Source organism: Pseudophryne corroboree, chromosome 3 (genome assembly GCF_028390025.1).
Source record: "Pseudophryne corroboree isolate aPseCor3 chromosome 3, aPseCor3.hap2, whole genome shotgun sequence".
Taxonomy (NCBI): domain Eukaryota; kingdom Metazoa; phylum Chordata; class Amphibia; order Anura; family Myobatrachidae; genus Pseudophryne; species Pseudophryne corroboree.
The window spans coordinates 20,410,215-20,424,629 of record NC_086446.1 but is presented as its reverse complement, the minus strand read 5'-3'; the positions used below and the strand labels follow the sequence as shown (position 1 = coordinate 20,424,629).

At 44.4% G+C, this 14,415-nt stretch overlaps 1 protein-coding gene across 2 annotated transcripts in view; it reads left to right on the top strand.

Moving 5' to 3' along the window:
• Window positions 1-4,212, top strand: part of LOC135054547 (zinc finger protein 585A-like) — an 87,532-nt gene extending 83,320 nt beyond the window's left edge. For both annotated transcript variants that reach the window (XM_063957698.1, XM_063957697.1), the window contains exon 3: window positions 1,668-4,212. In XM_063957698.1, coding sequence (XP_063813768.1) covers window positions 1,668-3,733 — 2,066 coding nt within the window. In that variant the 3' untranslated portion in view covers window positions 3,734-4,212. The remainder of the gene's footprint in view (window positions 1-1,667) is intronic.
• The last annotated feature ends 10,203 nt before the right edge of the window (window positions 4,213-14,415 follow it).

The window sequence follows — 14,415 nt, the reverse complement described above, 5'->3', positions numbered from 1 at the left end:
ACGGAAGATCCGTGGCCTCTACCTCTAAGACGGGACCTGCTTCAGCAGGGACCGTGTCTATTCCAAGACTTACCGCGGCTGCGTTTGACGGCATGGCGGTTGAACGCCGAATTCTAAGGGAAAAAGGCATTCCGGAAGAGGTCATTCCTACACTGGTAAAAGCCAGGAAGGAGGTGACTGCACAACATTATCACCGCATTTGGAGAAAATATGTTGCGTGGTGTGAGGCCAGGAAGGCCCCCACGGAGGAATTTCAACTGGGTCGATTCCTACATTTCCTGCAAACAGGATTGTCTATGGGCCTCAAATTGGGGTCCATTAAGGTTCAAATTTCGGCCCTGTCGATTTTCTTCCAGAAAGAATTGGCTTCAGTTCCTGAAGTCCAGACTTTTGTGAAAGGTGTACTACATATACAGCCCCCGGTTGTACCCCCAGTGGCTCCGTGGGACCTAAATGTAGTTTTGGATTTTCTCAAATCCCATTGGTTTGAGCCACTCAAATCGGTGGATTTGAAATATCTTACGTGGAAAGTAACCATGCTACTGGCCCTGGCTTCAGCCAGGAGAGTATCAGAATTGGCGGCTTTATCGTATAAAAGCCCATATCTGATTTTCCATTCAGACAGGTCAGAACTGCGGACGCGTCCTCAGTTTCTCCCTAAGGTGGTGTCAGCGTTTCACCTGAACCAGCCTATTGTGGTGCCTGCGGCTACTAGCGATTTGGAGGATTCCAAGTTGCTGGACGTTGTCCGGGCATTGAAAATATATATTTCAAGGACGGCTGGAGTCAGAAAATCTGACTCGCTGTTTATACTATATGCACCCAACAAGCTGGGTGCTCCTGATGCTAAGCAGACGATTGCTCGTTGGATTTGTAGCACAATTCAACTTGCACATTCTGTGGCAGGCCTGCCACAGCCTAAATCTGTCAAGGCCCATTCCACAAGGAAGGTGGGCTCATCCTGGGCGGCTGCCCGAGGGGTCTCGGCATTACAACTCTGCCGAGCAGCTACGTGGTCAGGGGAGAACACGTTTGTAAAATTCTACAAATTTGATACCCTGGCTAAAGAGGACCTGGAGTTCTCTCATTCGGTGCTGCAGAGTCATCCGCACTCTCCCGCCCGTTTGGGAGCTTTGGTATAATCCCCATGGTCCTGACGGAGTCCCCAGCATCCACTTAGGACGTCAGAGAAAATAAGAATTTACTTACTGATAATTCTATTTCTCATAGTTCGTAGTGGATGCTGGGCGCCCATCCCAAGTGCGGATTGTCTGCAATACCTGTACATAGTTATTGTTACAAAAAAATCGGTTTGTTATTGTTGTGAGCCGTCTGTTCAGAGGCTTCTACGTTATCATACTGTTAACTGGGTTCAGATCACAAGTTGTACGGTGTGATTGGTGTGGCTGGTATGAGTCTTACCCGGGATTCAAGATCCTTCCTTATTGTGTACGCTCGTCCGGGCACAGTATCCTAACTGAGGCTTGGAGGAGGGTCATAGGGGGAGGAGCCAGTGCACACCACCTGATCCTAAAGCTTTATTTTTGTGCCCTGTCTCCTGCGGAGCCGCTGATCCCCATGGTCCTGACGGAGTCCCCAGCATCCACTACGGACTACGAGAAATAGAATTATCGGTAAGTAAATTCTTATTATTTTATTCCCTGTAGGTGAATGTAACAGAAGAAATATATGGGCTGAACGTCCCATTGTATCGCGAGATTGTGAAATTGAAGCTAAAGATATCATGCGAGATTCTAACTCTGTGATCCCAACTCTACATCCAGAGCCTCAAAGTGCAGATATATTATCTCTTACCTCTAACCAAGAGGAATGTTCACCTGTTAACTCAGATATTGGTCCGTCCATCACATCTCTTAGAGAAGATACAATATTTCCCAGTACTGTACAGGACAAATGTTTTACACAGAGCACGAAGCTTATTACCCATCAGCCACCTGAGACAGGCGAGAGGCCATTTCCATGCTGTAAGTGTGGAAACTGTTTTTCACAGAAATCACATCTTGTTCTACATGAGAGAAGTCACACCGGTGAGAGGCCATTTTCCTGCTCTGAATGCGGAAAATGTTTTAAACTCAAATCACAGCTTGTTAAACATCAGAGAAGTCACACAGATGAGAGGACATTTCCATGCTCTGAGTGTGGGAAATGTTTTACATGCAAATCACAGCTTGTTATACATGAGAGAAGTCACACAGGTGAGAAACCATTTCCATGTTCTGAGTGTGGGAAATGTTTTACACACAAATCAACTCTTGTTAATCATTATAGAAGTCACACAGGTGAGAGGACATTTCCATGCTCTGAGTGTGGGAAATGTTTTACATTCAAATCAAAGCTTGTTATACATGAGAGAAGTCACACAGGTGAGAAACCATTTCCATGTTCTGAGTGTGGGAAATGTTTTACTTGCAAATCAACTCTTGTTAATCATTATAGAAGTCACACAGGTGAGAGGACATTTCCATGCTCTGAGTGTGGGAAATGTTTTACATGCAAATCACAGCTTGATATACATGAGAGAAGTCACACAGGTGAGAAACCATTTCCATGTTCTGAGTGTGGGAAATGTTTTACTTGCAAATCATATCTTGTTATACATGAGAGAAGTCACACAGGTGAGAAACCATTTCCATGTTCTGAGTGTGGGAAATGTTTTAATCAGAAATCAGATCTTGTTATACATGAGAGAAGTCACACAGGTGAGAAACCATTTCCATGTTCTGAGTGTGGGAAATGTTTTGCACGCAAATCACAACTTGTTATACATGAGATAATTCACACAGGTGAGAAACCATTTCCATGTTCTGAGTGTGGAAAATGTTTTACTTACAAATCAACTCTTGTTAATCATTATAGAAGTCACACAGGTGAGAAACCATTTCCATGTTCTGAGTGTGGGAAATGTTTTACTTGCAAATCAACTCTTGTTAATCATTATAGAAGTCACACAGGTGAGAGGACATTTCCATGTTCTGAGTGTGAGAAATGTTTTACATTCAAATCAAAGCTTGTTACACATGAGAGAAGTCACACAGGTGAGAAACCATTTCCATGTTCTGAGTGTGGGAAATGTTTTAATCAGAAATCAGATCTTGTTATACATGAGAGAAGTCACACAGGTGAGAAACCATTTCCATGTTCTGAGTGTGGGAAATGTTTTAATCAGAAATCAGAACTTGTTATACATGAGAGAAGTCACACAGGTGAGAAGCCATTTCCATGTTCTGAGTGTGGGAAATGTTTTACATGCAAATCAAAGCTTGTTATACATGAGAGAAGTCACACAGGTGAGAAACCATTTCCATGTTCTGTGTGTGGGAAATGTTTTACTTTCAAATCAACTCTTGTTATGCATCAGAGAAGTCACACAGGTGAGAAACCATTTCCATGTTCTGAGTGTGGGAAATGTTTTAATCACAAATCAGATCTTGTTATACATGAAAGAAGTCACACAGGTGAGAAACCATTTCCATGTTCTGAGTGTGGGAAATGTTTTGCACGCAAATCATATCTTGTTATACATGAGAGAAGTCACACAGGTGAGAAACCATTTCCATGTTCTGAGTGTGGGAAATGTTTTACTCTCAAATCAGATCTTGTTATACATGAAAGAAGTCACACAGGTGAGAAACCATTTCCATGTTCTGAGTGTGGGAAATGTTTTGCACGCAAATCATATCTTGTTAAACATCAGAGAAGTCACACAGGTTAAAAGCCATTTCCCTGCTCTGAGTGTGGGAAATGTTTTGCAGAAAATCAACTCAATATTTCTAGAGAGGATATTCTAGATTTGGCTTTGACATAAATGGACATCAACAGACGCAGCCTAATTAATAAAGGGAATAGAAAAGTTATAAAGAGTTTAGAAAAATATTTGTTTCATTTATATAAAAAACAAGCCCTAATTAAAATTTATAAATAGATTTGAGATATATACAAAGATTTAACAAGCCCATCACACTATGCTCATGTACAATTTTGCCATTATTTTTATGATTGCATTTTTTTCTTGTTTTTATATTTTTATTAATACTTTACAAACAATATAGTACAGGCAATTTGTTACATGTTACTGGCGCTGTGCAAACTCTGCGTAGATATAGAAAAAAGGATGAGACTTTGTATCAAACATTAATAAAGTGTAAATATAATTATTATAAAATGTAATTTGCATAAAAAGTCTCAATAAAGTGGAGATGAAATAACACATAAGTTGTGTTTTATTGGTGTTAGTGGTGCCTATATGAAATATATGGAATACCACATGACAGTGTAGATCTACCTATTGCTAGAACTCCATCGGTGGGATGTGATGGAGTCCAGGATCACTGGAGGTGCAGGATGCTGGATGATCTCAGATGTTTTTGTAAAGGCACAATCACAAGGCGTGGTTTTGCGTTGTGAGGTATTGCCCCTTTAAAAAAAAGATTGTCTGGAATCCCGCACCTCTGGAAATCTCAGACTTCATCACATCCCGCCGCATATGTTCTTTCCAAGGATGGTCTAATAAAAAGGAAACTTCATCCTCCCTGACATTCTGCCGGTAGCCTCTGTAAAGCCAATGTTATGGAGAATACTCCTGGTGTAACAAGATCTGCAATAGCACAAATGATATGGACCGTGCATTCAATGTTCTGTTTAGTGTCATCAAAAATTATATAATAAAATACACAAATATGTCCAGAGTACATTGTTCAAAGATAGAAAATATTGCTATCCCGGACCATGTGCCGACATGCTTCACACTGATGCTCTCTTCCCCAAGATTGCTCTCTTTTAATTGGAGGACTCTGTCTTATTTAGTAAACTCACCAGACTTTGGAGCATCGCTTTTTAATTTATGCAGCTGACAATATCCAACATACAGAGGACATACATTTGTTTTGAGCTGCATCCAAGTCGGTACTCCGGGGTCACGTTATTGCATATGTCACCGCTAAGCACTAAAGAGGCTGCAGAAACTTAGTTTAGCTGTCTGCAATTCTTACTCCGACCTGCTGAATAGCAACACCCCGGAGACCCATCAGGTGTACACAGACACTAAATCACTGTATGATACTTTATGCACAGAGAAAGCCAATACTCCCTGAACTACCAGAAACCCTGATACTTTACATGGGGCAATTAAGCTGGCAAGTTATTAACCTCCGTGGTTCACAGTCCACAACCCCCGCTAATCATCCTGAAAATCACCTGAGACACAGGACAACTGACCTCTGCTCCTGACATTGCTAATTTGTTTTTAGATTATTATACCCCTTTATATAATAATAATAATTTTATTTATATAGCGCTCTTTCTCCAATAGGACTCAAGGCGCTTAACAGATACATATCATAATATAGTACAGAAAATAATGAAGTACATTTTCATAAAATACAGAAGCATGAAGATACTAAAAGAGACACTATGGAAATGCTTGAGTAAACAGGAAAGTCTTGAGTCTACTTTTGAAGGATTCTATAGTTGGGGCCTGTCGCACTGTGCGGGGAAGTGAGTTCCATAGAGTCGGTGCCGCATGACTAAAAGCTCGACCCCCAGATGAATTACGGTAGATTCTAGATACTGCTAAAAGTCCTTCATCTACAGATCGCAGTAATCGAGTGGGGCAGTATGGGGTCAGAAGCTGTTTCAGGTACCTTGGGCCTTGGTCATGTAATGCTTTGAAACTCAGTAAGCCAATCTTGAAGAGGATTCGCCATCTTACAGGCAGCCAGTGAAGGGAGTAGAGGATGGGTGTTATGTGGCTAGAACAGGGCTGGTTGGTTAACAGCCTGGCAGCTGTGTTTTGCACCAGCTGTAAGCGTTGCAATTCTTTTGCTGGTAGACCAAGGTAGAGGGCATTACAGTAGTCTAATCGAGATGATACAAATGCATGTATGACTTTTGGCAGATCATCTGAGGGAATTAAGTGCTTGATCCTGGCTATGTTCCTCAGGTGAAAGAATGAGGATTTGATTGTGGCTGATATCTGATGTTTAAGTGTCAAGCCATCATCCAGGACAACGCCAAGATTCCGCACATGATCACTGGTCTGTAATTCTGAATCCCCGAGTTTAAGTCCAGTTGGTTACACTGCTGCCCCTGATAACCCGTCTCTAGGTATGGAATTTATTAGGAAGGTCGGAGTCCTGACATTAACAGAGGACGAACATGACGCCTTAGTAGCTCCCTTTTCAGAACAGGAAATTTGTTCTACTATTAGTTGATTAGCTAACGGTAAAGTCCCAGGTCCTGATGGACTAGGTGCTGAATACTATAAACTGCTGTCCCCTCATCTATTACCGCATCTACTAAAATTATTTCATTCCACATTGTCAGGTGAAAAATCCCCGCCTGACTTTAATCAGGTCAGGATCACTATACTGCTAAAACCAGGGAAAGACCCCACACAAGTCCAATCACTTCCTTATTGAATCTTAAATTAACAAGTATAGCGGCACAGCGTTTACAGGTCATCTTGCCAAAATTACTCCATCTCTTTCAAAAAGGTCGATCATCGGTGCATAATATTCGACAGGTAGTGGCGGTGCTGACTCAATCAGCGAATGAACCCTCAGGCACAGGTCCCGGAAGTGATCAAGCCAGTACAGCAGGTGAAACGCATCCTCAGAACTGCAACACTGCCGCGGCCATTCTTCACTAAGGGACCTCTGCTCACTCCTCCAGCATCCTTGTTCAGCTCGCACAGCCTGCAGCATGGGAGTCCTACACAGCTAGTTTCTGGCCGGCACTAAAGGGGAAACAATTCACTGTTTCCAGCATGACCAGTGTTTCCCTAATGCAAGCCTACAATCCCTATTTACACATTGTAGTGCATGCAAGACAGCGTTGCTCAATTGTTGCCCCATGTGGGGTCACAACCACAAATGGTGCATTAATGTACACAGTGTCCATTTACAACTTTGTGTATTGCTGTATGAACCAGCAGCTGGTGAATTTTCATGATGAATTGGGAGTTGTTTTATTTTGTCATTCGTTTTTGATACCTATATGAGAGTCACCTTATTTGCTTCCTCCATAGCGTTTTTTTCTGATGACTTGGAACTCATAATAACCATATAATGCTATCCCTGTGTTGTTGGGTAAAAGAAACCAATTGTGGATGCTTTTTAAAATCTAGGTATCCTTTATACTTATTTTTTCAAATGGACTCTCATTGATTCAGGGGTACAATGAATCATATCTATCCCCTGTCTAACATGGACAGCAGATCTGTTCTATACTTTCTTCTTGCTATTTCTTGCTGATTTCTATACTGGTAGATTTACAGAAATTACCAATTTCTTGCACCTCTGAGTGCTGGATGGACTCTCATTTGTGATCCTTGAATCATCACTCTGTATAATTACTACTATCATACTACACTGTCAATGTCCAATACCGTCCGATCTTGCAAGCTAAGCAGTGGTGGGCTTGGTCAGTACCTGGGGGTAAATTTACTAAGGTGGGAGTTCTATTTAAGATGGGATGTTGCCGATAGCAACCAATCAGATTCTACTTCTCATTTATCTAGACCATTCTAGAAGATAATACCTGGAATCTGATTGGTTGCTATGGGCAACTTTCCATCTTAAATAGAACTCCCATATTAGTAAATTTATCCCCTGGATGGGTGACCTCCTGGGAATACCAAATGTAGGAATTGGGACATCATTTGACTCTGTGCCCAACACTGACAGCAGATCCACCTTCTATAACTTCATTCTCTCTATGGTTAATCTCCATATTTGAATCCTCATAATTTGTTATCTTTTCATGGGGTCAAGTAGGAAATGGATCTGGCCTGGGGTCTTTGTGATACTTACAAATTTTCTGAAATTGTGTGTACTGTATATGTTAAAAGTGCAAATTAGAAGAATTTGAAATATCTTGAAATAATCACATTGACCCCTCCCGACTTTATAAGTGTTGTGTAATTACACTTTTATTTCTATTCTAGTATATATCGACACGTTCACTATAATAAAAGTAAAATTTTATTGCGATCTTCATCACATTATTTATGTTCTAAAGGGTGCACCCAAAAGGTCTTCTTTTCTTTCCCTATTATCTACATATGAGACCCTCCAGTTTCCCCTCGATCCTCACCAATGACTTACTGATCGCAACCATTTGCAAAGCCTGGCGACATTCTCCAGAATGGGAGTCTCAACATATAATGCAATTTTTCTCCCACTCTCTGATAATTGTTAGGCGCCGCTGCCCGTGGCGCCGCTCGGTCCGTTTCCGAGCGACGACCGTGGCTGCTACACCTTCCTCCTTGCCCGCCCGGCGCCTAGCATCTAGGGACGCCGTGCATGCTGAGCCGCCGGGTCCCTATCAACTAGGGCCGCTGTGCGCGCTGAGCCGCCGGGTTCATAGAAACGCTAGGACGCCATGCGCTCCGAGCCGCCGGGTCCATAGCAACGGGGATGCCACAGGCGGACCGCGTTCCCCATTGCAGGTATTGATTAATTAAGTGTTCACACATGTTTCTCTGATCGTGCAGCAAGGCAGCTGCACAACATTTTTTGTAATTGGGCTTAGTGCTCTTATTGGAGGGTTCCCTGTTAAATGCCTCCTCCGTGCCTCACACAGACGCCAGTGATAGCTTCCTGCATGCTGCTCATGTTTGGTGAACGTCTGTTCCTGGTCTGCTGTGCCCGGTCCTTCCAGCTCTCTGAGTTCCTGAATCTTGGAGTTCGTCACCCGGTCCCAAAGAGTTCTTCTGGTCCTCATTTACTTGTGGGAGTCGATCGAGGTTCTCACTTGGTTTCGTGAGTGGCGGCCCTGCTGCGTGTTTCGGTCTAGGCCGCTTTAGTATCGTTTTCTTGTACTGGAGCATTTGCGGAGGTTTCCGCTTCCATAGTCCTCTCCGGAACTCGGCGGTGCCGTGTAGGAGAGTGAACAAGTGGAATATTTTGGTGGTAAGCCGCGCATACTTTTAGTTTCAGGTTAGCCAGTAGCCCCTGGCCTTGTTTCAGTTAGAGGCCCCTCGTTATCACCCTGTCTCAGTTCACTCTTTGTCTCTCATTAAGACCTGAGGGGGCATCGGAGTTGGGCAGACGTAATCCGCCCTTCAAACGCGGCTGCCATGGGCCCAAGAAACCATAGTCTCGCAAGAGTGAACTGACAGCACAGGTAAGACAACGGAGATAGGGTGCCAGGGGCTATTCCCATTCCGTTTCCCTTTCCCAGCATTACGTCCTGGTACTCAGGTCCTACCGTATAAGACCTCCCCTGACCTGAGTATCAGGATCATTACATTATCACCGGCCCAAAACATAAAAAAAAAAAAGAGGGGTTTAATTTTTTCCATTTTTGTTTTGGTGAGTCTAAAAATTTGGCTTCATGAATCCGGCAGGTTTAGGGCCGAATCCCGGTCAGCTTTTGGTTAACCAAATTCAAGAACTAACTCAGATTGTTCAGGACCTTACTCTTCGGGTGAAATCGCAGGAAGATCTTTTGCGAGCCTCCCCGAGTGTGGTCCCAGAACCAAGAATGCATTTACCTGACCGTTTTTTGGGTCACCGAAAAGATTTTTTTAATTTTAAGGAAGCTTGTAAGCTTTATTTTCGTTTAAGGCCTCGTTCCTCTGGTACTGAGTCTCAGTGGGTTGGGATTGTTGTGTCATTGCTCCAGGGTGATCCACAGACCTGGGCGTTTGGGTTAAGAACAGATGATCCTGCTTTGTTATCAGTAGACGCCTTTTTTAAATCTTTAGGCCTGTTATATGATGACCCAGATAGAGAGGCATCAGCTGAGAGTCACCTGCGTGCCCTTAAACAAGGAAAAAATCCAGCAGAGGTGTATTGTACCGAATTTCGCCGTTGGTCAAACGACTGTGGCTGGAATGACCTGGCCCTGCGCAGTCAGTTTCGCCTCGGTTTGTCTGAACTTATTAAAGACAGTCTCCTTCAGTACCCCGCTCCTGAGACTCTCGACAAACTCATGGAGCTTGCTATTAAAATAGATTGTCGTCTCCGAGAGCGGAGGGCTGAAAGAGGAACAACTTTTAGGCCTAATCCTTGTGTTTATACCTTTCCTGATGACGTCAAGGAGCCCATGCAGATGGGTCTCTCCCGGCTGTCCCCAGAGGAAAGAACCAGAAGATTAAGTTCTGGTCTTTGTTTGTATTGTGGTGGTAAGGGACATATTGCTCGCAACTGCCCAAACAAGTCGGGAAACGCTCTGACCAAGTGAATTGTGAGGGGGTTCACTTGGGTCTGCAGCTAATCTTCTCTAATGATTCTCTATTAGTTCCTGTTAAGATTTCCTTTGGCAGCCTCAGTTCATTGGTGTCGGCCTTCGTCAACAGTGGAGCTGCAGGAAATTTTATGTACTTAGCTTGGGATAAGGCTTTAGGCATTCCACAGATACCATTAGATAAACGTATCACCATGCACGGCTTGGATGGGGTCCGCTTTCCAATGGAATAATTACTCACCGCACACCTCCAGTATTGCTGACAGTGGGGGCCTTACATTCAGAAGACATAGAATTTTACCTTACACATTGTCCGGCAGTTCCTGTAATTTTGGGTCACCCCTGGCTTGCCTTTCATAATCCCACCATTGATTGGCGGTCTGGGGAGATTTCCCAATGGGGTCCTTTTTGTGTTAAGGAATGTATTTCCCATCCAGTCCGGGTTGCGGCAGTCGTCCCAGAACTTATTCCTGTGGAATATCAGGATTTTGCCGGTGTTCTCCAAAGGCAATGCGGACATTCTGCCTCCCCATCGGTCCTATGACTGTGCGATAGAGTTAGTTCCAGGTTCCACTTTACTTAAGGGGAGATTATATGTCCTGTCCAGGCCAGAAACCACGGCCATGGATAATTACATTCAGGAAAGCCTGAAAAATGGCTTTATTAGGCCTTCGAAATCTCCATTGTTGAAAAAAGATGGGTTGCTCAGACCATGTATTGATTTTTGGGCTCTGAATAAAATTTCTGTTAAGAACACCTATCCTTTGCCATTGATTTTAGTGCTTTTTGATCAGTTATGCTCCGCCGTGATCTTCTCAAAAATCGATCTTAGGGGAGCTTACAACCTCATCCGAATAAGATCTGACGATGAGTGGAAGATGGCTTTCAGCACTCACTCGGGTCACTATGAATACCTGGTGATGCCGTTTGGGCTGTCAAATGCTCCTGCGGTATTTCAAGACCTCATCAACGATGTTCTCCGTGACTTCCTTGGGAAGTTCATAGTCGTTTATTTAGACGACATTTTGATATACTCTGAGTCTATGGAACAACATATTACCCAGGTACGTCTGGTTCTTCAAAAACTACGGGAGAATCCTTTATACGCTAAGCTTGAGAAATTTGATTTTCACATCACAGAAGTGTCCTTCTTGGGGTACCAGGGATTTTTCATGGAACCGAAAAAACTCCAGGCCATCCTTAATTGGGCGCAACCCACTAATTTAATAGCAATTCAGCGCTTTTTAGGGTTTGCAAATTATTATAGGCGTTTCATTCATACCTTTTCTGATCTGGTCGCTTCTACAGTAGCAATGACTAAAAAAGGAGCGGATCCTTCCAATTGGTCGCCTGAAGCGGAGTCTGAGAATTGCTGGAAGTAAAATGGGCTTTCGTGGAGTGGAGGCATTGGCTGGAGGGGGCTAGGCATACTATTACAGTATTTACTGACCATAAGAACCTGCAATATGTTGAGTCAGCTAAACGGCTTAATGCTCGGCAGGCACGTTGGGCATTGTTTTTTACTCGTTTCAGGTTTATTATCACCTTCAGGCCTGGTTCCAAGAATATGAAAGCTGATGCCCTGTCACGTTGCTTTCTTCTGGTTCACAATAGCAATCCTGTTACTACCCCCATAGTTCCATCTTCAGTCATCCGGGCAGGCCTCACACAGGATTTATTTACTCAGTTAAACCAGCTTCAACAGCAGGCTCCTAGAATTACTCCTGCTGGTCGTCTTTTTGTCCGTGAATTTTTGAGAGGCACTGTTTTAGCTGAGTTTCATGACAACAAAGTCTCCGGTCATCCAGGTATCACTAAGACCTTGGAGTTAGTCTTTCGCTCGGTGTGTTGGCCTAGTCTTTCTAAAGATGTAAGGGAATTTGTCCATTCCTGTCAGGTTTATGCACAGCATAAGGTCCCTTGTTCGTTGCCGATTGGGCAACTCATACCTTTAGCCGTTCCTCTTAGGCCGTGGTCTCATATATCCATGGATTTCGTGGTGGACCTTCCCCTTTCAGCCGGATTTCGAGTCATTTGGGTGGTAGTGGACCGTTTTAGTAAAATGGCTCATTTCAATGCTCTTCCCCGATTACCCTCTGCTCAAGGGTTGGCAGTTTTGTTCCTCCGCCATGTGTTCGGGCTCTATGGTTTGCCCACTGACATTGTCTCTGATCGAGGTCCGCAATTCATCGCACGATTCTGGAAACATTTCTGTGACTCATTGAATATGAAACTGTCTTTAACATCTGGTTATCATCCACAGTCTAACGGGCAAACCGAACGAGTCAACCAGTCATTAAAACAATATTTACGCTTGTATTCGGCCAAACTCCAGAATGATTGGTCTGAATTTCTTCCTTTAGCCGAATTTGCTTATAATAACTCTTGTCATTCTTCCACCAAGGAGTCCCCATTCTTTTCAGTCTTTGGTTTTCATCCTAGAGCCAACTCTTTTTTTCCATCATTTTCAAGTATCCTCATTGACCTTAACCTCCCATCTCAGAACAATTTGGAGAAAAGTGCACTTTGCCCTGAGAAAAGCTCCCTGCCGAGAAAATAAATATTTTGATAGGCTCCGACGTCCTTGCACTTTTAAGGTGGGAGATAAGGTGTGGTTGTCAACTCGCAACATCAAGCTCCGACAACCCTCGGCTAGATTGGGACCCAAATTTATTGGACCGTTCCTTATCATTTAGAAGGTCAACCCAGTTGCCTTTCGGCTACGCTTGCCAAGATCTCTCAGAATTGGAAATACTTTTCACAGTATTTTTCTTCCAGGAGATTTCCTCGGAGGACTTCCCAGGGTAGTTCTCCGGTGGATGTTCAGGGGCAACAGGAGTTCTTGGTAGAGAAGGTTTTAGATTCAAAAGTTTCCCGGGGCCGGCTTTATTTTTTGGTTCACTGGAAAGGCTATGGTCCTGAGGAAAGGTCTTGGGTCCTGGATAAGGATCTACATGCCCCTAAACTCAAGAGATTATTCTCTCAGGAATTTCCTCAGAAACCTGGCTTTAGGGGTTCTTTAACCCCTACTCAAAGGGTGGGTGGACTGTTAGGCACCGCGGTCCGTGGCGCCGCTCGGTCCATTTCCGAGCGACGACCGCGGCTGCTACACCTTCCTCCTTGCCCGCCCGGCGCCTAGCAACTAGGGACTCCGTGCGTGCTGAGCCACCGGGTCCCTAGCAACTAGGGACGCCGTGCGCGCTGAGCCGCTGAGTCCCTAGCAACGCTAGGACGCCGAGCCACCGGGTCCATAGCAACGGGGACGCCACAGGCGGACCGTGTTCCCCATTGCAGGTATTGATTAATTAAGTGTTCACACATGTTTCTCTGGTTGTGCAGCAAGGGAGCTGCACGACATTTTTTGTAATTGGGCTCTGTGCTCTTATTGGAGGGTTCCCTGTTAAATGCCTCCTCAGTGCCTCACACAGACGCCGGTGATAGCTTCCTGCATGCTGCTCATGTTTGGTGAACGTCTGTTCCTGGTCTGCTGTGCCCGGTCCCTCCAGTTCTGTGTTCCTGAATCTTGGAGTTCGTCACCCGGTCCCAAGGATTTCCTCTGGTTCTCAATTACTTGTGGCAGTCGATCGAGGTTCTCACTTGGTTCCGTGAGTGGCGGCCCTGCCGCGTGTTTCGGTCTAGGCCGCTTTAGTATTGTTTTCTTGTACTGGAGCATTTGCGGAGGTTTCCGCTACCATAGTCCTCTCCGGAACTCGGCGGTGCCGTGTAGGAGAGTGGACAAGTGGAATATTTTGGTTGTTCTTTTCCCTGGTGGTAAGCCGCGCATACTTTTAGTTTCAGGTTTGCCAGTTGCCCCTGGCCTTGTTGTTTCAGTTAGAGGGCCCCTTGTTATCACCCTGTCTCAGTTCACTCTTTGTCTCTCATTAAGACCTGAGGGGGCATCGGAGTTGGGCAGACGTAATTCGCCCTTCAAACGTGGCTGCCATGGGCCCAAGAAACCATAGTCTCGCAAGAGTGAACTGACAGCACGGGTAAGACAACGGAGATAGGGTGCCAGGGGCTATTCCCATTCCATTTCCCTTTCCCAGCATTACAACCTGGTACTCAGGTCCCACCGTATAAGACCTCCCCTGACCCGAGTATCAGGATCATAACAATAATGGGGGTAATTCTGACGCTCGCTAGTGTTTTTTACAGCGCTACAATTAGGTCAGAACTGAACATGCGTATGCACCGCAATGCGCAGGT